The 9,664-nt window shown below is 38.8% G+C and overlaps 2 protein-coding genes across 2 annotated transcripts; both read right to left on the bottom strand.

The window, feature by feature from the left end:
- Nucleotides 1-411: 411 nt before the first annotated feature.
- Nucleotides 412-1,926, bottom strand: LOC132111041 (uncharacterized). Its single transcript, XM_059518211.1, has 2 exons — nucleotides 1,617-1,926; nucleotides 412-1,184 (listed from the first exon to the last, which is right to left on the bottom strand). Exons 1-2 carry the CDS (start codon nucleotides 1,886-1,888, stop codon nucleotides 458-460), a joined length of 999 nt encoding a protein of 332 aa, XP_059374194.1. The 5' UTR covers nucleotides 1,889-1,926; the 3' UTR covers nucleotides 412-457.
- Nucleotides 1,927-7,393: 5,467 nt separating this feature from the next.
- LOC132111042 (G2/M phase-specific E3 ubiquitin-protein ligase-like) lies at nucleotides 7,394-9,529 on the bottom strand. The gene is made up of 4 exons (XM_059518212.1): nucleotides 9,307-9,529; nucleotides 8,966-9,144; nucleotides 8,712-8,884; nucleotides 7,394-7,588 (listed from the first exon to the last, which is right to left on the bottom strand). The coding sequence occupies exons 1-4, from the start codon at nucleotides 9,449-9,451 to the stop codon at nucleotides 7,423-7,425; spliced, it is 663 nt and encodes a 220-aa protein (XP_059374195.1). The 5' UTR covers nucleotides 9,452-9,529; the 3' UTR covers nucleotides 7,394-7,422.
- Between the last annotated feature and the right edge of the window lie 135 nt (nucleotides 9,530-9,664).

Genomic DNA, 9,664 nt, shown 5'->3' with positions numbered 1-9,664 from the left:
TTTATGCACATTAGTTGGCATTAACCACACCTCAAGTTTTCTTACATTAAACAGTAACATTTGAGGGGGTGGAAAAGTGTACAGATGTGGTTCTTGATTAATGCAATTGTAATGAATATCTTTATTTGATAAACAATATTACCTTGTTTTTTATTTTTTTTATTTATCGGTACAGCAAGCATTCCACCAAGATGCTACACAAGGATCTTAAAAACGGTAAACCTCAGTGACCTTAATGCACACTGAACTAAACTGAACATTACAGTGACACCATAAACAAAACGAAACAAAAAAACTTTTCAAATTACACAGGGCTGTTCAATGATTAATCGTGTCCAAATTAAAAAGTCTGTGTTGACATAATATGCTTGTGTTGTGTGTGCAGATATATATATATATATATAACAACAATTAATAGTTGAACATCCTTATTACAATAGAAACAATCGACAAGAAGCTACTGATGCAGAATATTAATTACGGTTTGCAGTGCATCAATAGCTAGACTACCAACAGGTCCTGCAAGATTGTCTACATCCTGCACTTGTTGCATCTGTGCCTGGGTTGGACTGAATTGGTTAGCAGGAACTGTAACAACTTCCTGCCAATCCACAGCAGGAATTGCAACTTCTTGAGCAGGTCTGTGTCCAAAAATCTCTGCCATGGCAGTGAGCGATGATGTTTGCCTCTGAAGACATCCTCTGACAAACATCTGATATGGTGTGTGGTAGCCAGCAGTGCGCAATCCATGATTGTTCCACTGTTCCCTGAAAACCTCCAAGTCCCGGTTAATCCGGGGAATGTACACATGATGCAGTGCCCACATGTGTCGCTCGTTGGTACAGTCAATGACTCCATCACTCTCGAGAAAGGAGAAAAGCTGGTGGTACACATTAGTCATACCCCGCCAAAGATCTCCCCAAAGTCTCTCGATCCTCTGGTTGTGCACACTTCTACCACGGATGGCACTTCCTCTCTCAGATCCATGATAGATATTCATAAACAAACCAACTGTATTGTTTTCTCCTCCGTGGTCACATCTAACTCGAGATGGAACACCATACCTAGCTGTGGCTTGAACAAACTGGTCAAACACTGTGCCAGCCCTGTTGTTGTCAGAAACTTGCAAAAATACAACCAGTCTGCTGAAGCCACAGATCCCCCCATGGATCACTATTCTCCACCTAAAGATGAAATAAAAAGCTGTTATTTGTCTTCTGTGTTATGATTAAATAAATTAATTCAGGCTTCTATGTTTACACATGGCAGGAAGGTAAACTCTCAGAAATAAAGATACAAAAACTGTCACTGTGTTGGTACCCGTTCAAAAGATATGCTTTGGTTCCTATTAGGTTCTAACATGTACCTTTTAAAAAGGTACTGCCCCAGTGACAGCTTTTGTACCTTTATTTCTGAGTGTCTAGGGTCACAGTAAAATAGTATTTTCTATATAATGTAATGTCACTGAATCAATATTATTATTAATACTAAAACAACAGAAACATCTCAATTACAAGTGCCATAACAGGAGGACAAATGTGAGTGATATATGTGCACTGTAGAGCCCTGGAAATGATGCATGTAAGTTATGTAACTGATGTATCATCCACATCTACCTGATCAGCTTGTGGTTCCCATCTATGTGCCACAGAGAGTTAGGACCTGCAACATTGTAGGTTCTCCAGTGCAGTCGATGAGATAGTGCTCTGTGTGCAGCTCCGGCTGGGTTCACTCGGATCAAACTCTCCCTCACTCTCCTCCGCTGAACTCGTACTCCCATAGTAGCCATTCTGGCCCGAACAGCATTAGATCCAATTTGTTCATTTTCTCCAACCAACTGACGAACGACTTTGTCAAGTTCGGCCTCCGAAAGGTGTGCATACCTCATGCTATCAGATAAGTGGGACCGCCTAGAAGATAACTTCATTTCACTGAACATGACCATGATAACTACACCTGGAAAAAGAAAAAGTTTGACATTATAAAATAATAATAATAAAACAGTTGATACCCAAAGGTACCTAATGTCAGCAAAACACATTTCAGCCATTATCCAAAGATCTGAATTAAGCTCTATCCCTGTATCTGAGATTCCCGCATACTGTTACAGAATGAACTAATTTAGACTAATTAACTGTTAAAATATAGTAGTAATCTATATAGTATGTGTTTGTGCAGTATGAATACATTTCAGACGCATTACATTCGCCATGTTTTCTTTTGTCATGTGAACTGTATGCTCCTTGACCAATGACTAATTAACAACTGACAAAATAAGGTACTTATTTAATACAACAATTTAATAACTTGATCCTCTATAATTTACACTTGAAAAGTCCCAACATGTTTCCGTTATTTTTAATTTAAAATAACATTTTAAGCCTATCTCCTGGTTCAGTTGAGGAACCCTTGCGCATGTGTAGTAAAAGTATTACCTGTGGGGAAAAAGCCGTTTTAAATCTTATTTTGAGGCAAAGTCATGTTGAATGACATGGTGAATAAATGATGAAAATAAAAGAAAACTATTTACATTTTTTGGCTGAACTATACCCTTAAAGTTTTACTCACTGGTGAGAAATGGCCCACAGTATTAATAAAAGTCATTACCTTCTTCAGTTGACAAAGCGGTTTTCACAAGTTGAATAAATTCGCTAACTAATGGGAGAAGTTCATCAGCACCATTAAGATGGAGAATCCTCCCTCTTGCCCATCTTATGCTCCTTTCAAGGGTTTCCAGTCTAGGGAATTGGCACAACAAAATGGGACACAAACAAATCTAAATTACAACATCTAATATCAACATTTTTAATGGGAATGTAACGATTACAATCTCTATACCCATTCAAGCACATCTGAGAACAAGAAGACCGTTTATAACTCTAAATTGAATTTTTATTACAAGCAATTAGGTTGAACAAGTTCAAAATTCTGACCCCGCCAAATTATTACACCAAATTATTTAGGATTAGGTGTGGACGAGGGGTTAGGATTAGAGGTGGTGTTAGGATAAATGAGGAGTGTAATAACAAAGACTATAGAATACCCTTAAAAGGACTTTGGTAATAATTTGGCAGGGAGTCGAAATTCATCACGACACCGGTATGAAAGAAAAAATTAGGGTATGCTCAAAGTCCCAATTTGAGGATTTTCTCGGAGGTCATATTTGCAAGGCATCCATAAAATAAGTCCTGAAATCGGAAACTGCTGGACTCGAACTCATAATTAAATAACGCATTTCAAATCAGTAACCAAATCTGACATAAAATACAACACAAATGTTGTTTCTTTTGCTCAAACATAAAATATATATATATTTTTTATTTCGAAGAAGGTGCATGTTCAGTTTTTATGGGAACCGGATCCCTAAAGGAAGCTGCAAGACATAACGATTATCAATCAGTAATTGGCTCTTTTATTGAGGCTAACGTTAGATGTATTCCATCATATTGCGCTTTGTAGTTTCTCCAGTTCATAGCGAGTGAACCGTCTTTTCATATCTAGTTGCCAGATCCAGCTACTATAAGCCGTTTTTTTTTTTTTTTGTTTTTTTACTTGTTTTTGCACTAAATTTAACACTTTAGAAAGTTAATAAATTAGGAAGTTGCTGTTTAGGGTCAGCGACAGTCTTATCTAATTTCCAAAATATTTTAAATAATTTCGGTTTATTTTATTTATTTATAGGTTTTTGTTTATTTTAAGTGACATCTTGTCAAAGGCAGCAGCTATTTAGACTAAGTGCAAATAGCAGCATTTTTTAGTGATATGTCTATGCTATTTACACTAGACGGAAATATCTATAGATTCGATTTATACTATGATAAAAATAGCAGGATTTTCTCCTGTGTATACCACTTACTGCAAATAGTGGAAATTACCTGCACCTCAGTATTGTAGTATATTATAAAACAGTATGCAAAAATTATAACTTATTGAGTCCAATTTAATGGATGCCACCTTATTGGGACAATAAAGCCCTCCCTACCCTTAACTCTTTGATTATTTACTTTTCACTGAAAATAAATGCTTTTCTGATGTGATTTAAAAAATTTGAAAAGGGAAAAAAGAAATCGCCAAAAGGCGGATTGACCACGTCAATACATGCATATCACACGTTTTACCTTCTGCACCACTAGCAGATGCATCTTTTCAAGTGTTAGAGTATATAATTAGTTTTATTTATAGGGGTTATTATAACACAATTCTATAAACCCCCTGGACCTCATGAACAGCATACCAGGCCAAACATGCTCGTGTTGTCCATTACTTATTTCGTAATCGAACGTAAAGTAATTGCTACTCTATAGTACTTACCTTACAAGCACTGGTCTCAGGACATCACTGGATACATTATCCGTGAGGAAAATTCTAGCACTTTGTGTGTACGTAACTTTACAATGATCCAGAAATCTTGCGAAAGCCATCGTCTTTTTTTCTATCCCACTTCCTTCAACCAAAAAACAATCACCAAGCAATCACACTGCCACCTCCTTATGATTTGATTGGCAACCTAGTTAAAAGGTGCATTACTGCAACCTTCCAGACGGTAGTGTGGAGCAGCAGATTGCAAGAAGGAGAATAAAATTAACTCTAAAATGGGCGGAGGAAGTTTATTTGGACAGAATCTCCCCTCGATTTTAGCATGTGTAATTTGCATGTAGAAGTATTTTAAAGCTGTCAGTTATTTAGGTCAGTTAAGCAATTTAGAGGAGTTATATAAATACTTGTAACTATTTGTTCACTGTTGCGTGATTCCCACAGGGTTAATTTGCATAGAACACAACTACAACGTTTATAATAAACCAGCTCAAAGAAAACTTTTTTATAGACTTAAAGTGTTCTTAAATGCAGCCTATCCAACTGAAGTAGCACAAACTTAGCTGTTTATTAGGGTAGATGTATTTCCAAACACCCATTCAAATTTCAATTGTTAACTCATAATACATAAAGTATTGTGTGCAACACAGCTTTGACAAGACCTCAAAACGTTATATTACATTATATGAATCCTCAATTTTTAGGCTTGGCCTATCAGCTAAACTTTGAAAAGCACTATGTCATTTGATAAATTCCCCTTAAGACTCTTGGGTTATTTGTAATAACAGACATCAAAGAAGAAAAACACAGAACTGGTTCTGAACTTTCTGATTTTGTTTTGTGAGAACATTCAACTATCCATTATTGATTACAGTTACTTTAAGCCAGTCCAAAAGTGGGAGCTTGAATAATGCCCTCACACATGTACTTGGTGAACACTTCATAGGGGTTATGGATGGGAAGTTTTAGTTTTACAAGACAAGTATTGGCCTCAGGGTACTTTCGCCCTGTCTCATGAATGAAATTCAGCGTTGGTTGCGGAGAAAACCCCAGAGCTGGAATTCTGTCAGCTCCAGAGGCGAACACCAGCAGTTGATCTAGTGTTATCTCAAACACACCATCTATTAAATAGTAATGGAATAAAATCAATAACATTTGTGAGATGCAGGATTGTGCAAAATTAAAATACGATTGTGTCACCGGTGCAGGCCGGGGCGGACTCGGATGACCAGCCGCCCCTGACTCCAGACGCCACCGTGAGGAGCCGATACCACAGGAACGCAACAGACGGACAAAGGAGGAGGCAAGTAATGGAGTTCAAAAGTAACAATCTTTATTGAATAATAATCAACTTAAGGAAAGAGTGAGCAACTCGTCTTCTCGGGCTATTTGACCGGAGACGCCGCTGGGACGATTCTTCACTGTCTTCGGGACACAATGGTGTGATAGTGGCTAGGAAGGCTTACTCCACGGCGTTGTTGCACATCTGTAGGACTCAGACGGTAAGGAACAGGTAATGCTTCTCTCAACAGCAGATTCTCTTATCAGGACGTGAGGGGGAAATTGTGACTTTAAAACTCACTTCACAGCGTTGCTGCACATCTGTAGGACTCAGACAGTAAGGAACAGGTAATGTTTCTTCGAGACTTGTAATTTTCAGAGAAAGAGAGAGAGTTAACAGGAGCCTTCAATGAGGAATTACTTCACGACAATACTCCGTGGAAGAGAGAATAATACAAAGCATTACTTCACAAGTTCAGTTGTATCGTTCTGGAATTTAGATGGGGACCAGTAGATCATTTCACAAGAATGAAAGCAGGTGTTGGGAGACTCTTCTCAGCATAGCACACAGCACTCGTGTTCACTACAAATCCACAGCATTAATTCAGCGTGCATCAGGTAAGGCAAACAACTGCAAATCACTCACACAGTAGGGCTGATCAGAAGCCTCGCTTCATCCATGCATTTCAATGGGAATATTCAACTCTCAATTCCTCTCCAGTGTATCTGAAACAGATGTCCTCCTCAACAGTACATTTCACATTCACAGTCTTTTCTTCAAGCTCTACATTTGATTCAACGATGTAATTAATTCACTTATCTTTCTCTCTTCCTCTTCCAGCACAGATCCAAGCAGCAGTTCAATCCAGTAATATTCCACAAGCGGCTCTAAACGACAGACTCCAATGGCAGTTCTTCATTAACACGAATTTCCAGGATTACAACGTCCAATGTGAGGGCTCAAACAGGAGATCTTCTACCCCAAAACACGACGACAGAGACCCAGCCGAACCACTGATCAACTGGACACCGACTGCCTTTTACCAACTCCAACCCTCCTCTTCTCTTCTGAACGACTCTTTTATCCTCCTCTTGTGAAACGGAAAGCCTGTGCAAACGCCGCTCCTCTCTCTCTCACACCTGCCGTGTATCAGCGGTAATTAGGTAGGGAATAGTCCCGGTTCTCCCGATGTCCAGTCAGCGCCTGATTTCCACAGACACGCAGAACGTGCAGGATTCATATTCAGTCTTTTTGCGGCTTAATATTCACAGACATCAGTCCATATGGGGTTTTGATTCAAGTGTACTGACCTACTTTTGATTTATTCGTCCAAAATGTGGCATATTGCGTCCGCGTTATAGGCTGAATTCCATTTTTATGACTGGATTCTATGAATGTGTTTTCCGCGTCTCTGAGATTATGGGCCATATGTCTTAGTGCAATTTGGGAAAGAAATAAGCTGTATGTGGATGTGTGTAAATATTCAAATGTAATCCTCTTTGTAATCGTTACAATTTTCATAAGTAACTGTAATTTAATTACTCATTTTTTCTCAGTAACTGTAACTGATTACTGTTACATTTATTTTGTAATTAAATTACGTAACGCCGTTACATGTAACTAGTTACTCCCCAACACTGTAATTAGGTAGGACAATGCCTCTGCTACACCAGGAACCGGAGTGAGGCGTTACACCAAAATAATCCCCTCGGGGAACATGGAAAAAGAAAGGTTCCGCTTTCCCAAGCATTCTGTCACCCGTGACAATTACTCAGCAAATCATAGATTTAGCTTCAATATCTAAAAGGAAGTCTCTCCAGAATCCTTCAACTTTTGTTTCCAGTCGCCACCGATTGCTTCCAGGAGGGGAACAAGATCATCAAGTCTGTAGCTTTTAGAGGCTTATCAGATGAACAGAATGCTGTCTTGAAGGCGCTGTGATGAATTTTCATCATGTCCAGAAGGCCAAGTGTGCTTAGCCCTTCAGCAAATCTGTAAAAAAGAAGGTATGCCGTTATACAGAGACTATCTGTACATTTAAAAACATGTTCACAGAAAATCATGTTACCCCAGTGATCATATAAGTCAGTGGTTCTCAAACTTTTTTCGTCTTGCCCCCCTGTAAACCTATAATAAAATCTGGAGCCCCTCCCCCCAGAAAACCCACAAACACCTCTGACTACCAAATAATTTCACTACAAATCTAAAAAAACAACATGCAATGTAACACAACTGCATTATTTTCATTGTTTTTTTTAAAGTATATTTCAGAGATGCTTTGTATGAACAATATATAAAAGTTCCGATAACAGTGGTCTGCAATCAGCAATCAACCAATGAGTAGTTGTTACAGAGCCTCACAAGTTCAGCTTCTTGCAAGTTATGTCTTCCCACCAGAACCCGTACAGCAATGGAGTGAGCGTCATTCAAAATAGCAGCTTGTGATTCCATTTCATCTGCTGAAGCTTGCTTTTCTATGGCAACTGGCAAGCAACATGTTGGGTTTGTTCACACAGTGACAAGGCAAGATCTGAAGAACGATTCAGTGTAATTGCCATTCAGTGCAGCTTTATAAAGGCAGCGTGCCAACTGCTATTCATGCCCATGATGGCCTTTCCTTGATTTTCACTTTTTTTCCAATACTTCCCCCCACCCGGCCCCCACAGTTTACGTACCCTTGGTCCCGCCTCACATTTTGAGAACCACTGGGTTAAGTGAATCAGAAGTAAAATCCTCAATTCGCCATCATAATACAGTGAAGCAATTCTGGCCGAACAGTGTCGGTCAACCCCTGGCCCCACATTTTTTCAAATAGGAGCAAGTTCACCAATGAAGGTAACAGTGTTTAGCACTAGCCAGAGGTTTGTAAATAAATCAAATAAAAACTGGCTCACCAAGTACTTTTCCTTACAATAAGTGGGGGGGGGGGGGGAATATCTGCTCCAACCACTCTGGTACTGTCGTGAAACAAAACGAAGGCTTTAAAACAAGGTTACAATTTGTGTTGGTCATTAAAGATGAACTGCGGAAGTACACAAATTACATATAAAAAAATATTATATTACATTATACACACACACACACACACACAACTACATAAAATATACACACTTACTGTAGTAAGGCTTCTTCAGTCCTTCCTTCCACATAGAAAGTAATGGCTGCCTGAACTAACTGGTCCCGTTCCTCCATGGTGGTGATATGCCCCAGGAACCCCGACAAGGATAGGCTATCTGCAGCTTCCATAATGGCATCCCTAGCTGCTGTAATATCTTCTGCCTCACTGATCTTTGTCATGTACAGTTTATTAGTAGAAGTTGGAGTTTGTGATACCTACATTATTGTCTTGAATAATTAAGATTGTCATACCTTTTTTAATTTCCACTGCAAATCCAGATCAGTGATTTCTTCAAGAGTGGGTAATGATGATGGAATAGAGCACAGGTTTTGGTAAAGCCTCTCAGAAAAGAAGGAAGGAAACAACCCTCCATGCACGAGTGCCACCGCAATCATTATTCCATATATTCGGTACAGACCTCTCTGTAATGCTGCAAAAATAAAAGTGTTGAAAAACGGAAAATTATTATTTTTCTATCAGTAAGAGTGTGGGAAATAATTGCATAAAACAATTATAAATTGAAATCTACATTTGAAAAGGCATAAATATAATTTAAGTTTGTAAAAAGAGCAGATCATATGTGAATACTAACCACGGCTATCCAGAGACAGATTCTTATTATTCTGTGGCCCTGTAAAAAGAGAGCGTTCCTTGAGAGCTACCATAAGGAGTCTGAAAAACTCCCGTTTAGGCCCACCCTCATCCACTGCACCCTCCGCTTGATTGAAGTCATCCATAAAGACAACACTTAATTTGGCCTCTGGGGTAAAGGTTCTCCTTGCAAAGGCTCGCACAGCACCATCCGTTACGTTTTGTCTGCATATATTTATCATGTTACTGCTAGGCGTCTCTTTAATACATACATTCGATACTAGGGTGGCCAGTAATGTTTTCAGATCTGGTCTAGAAAAATAAAGCATAACAGTAAATTAAAACCAATACATGGACAG

This window comes from Carassius carassius, chromosome 30 (genome assembly GCF_963082965.1).
Source record: "Carassius carassius chromosome 30, fCarCar2.1, whole genome shotgun sequence".
Classification (NCBI taxonomy): domain Eukaryota; kingdom Metazoa; phylum Chordata; class Actinopteri; order Cypriniformes; family Cyprinidae; genus Carassius; species Carassius carassius.
Note: the sequence above shows the minus strand (reverse complement) of the source record. Positions and strands in the feature narration are given on the sequence as shown.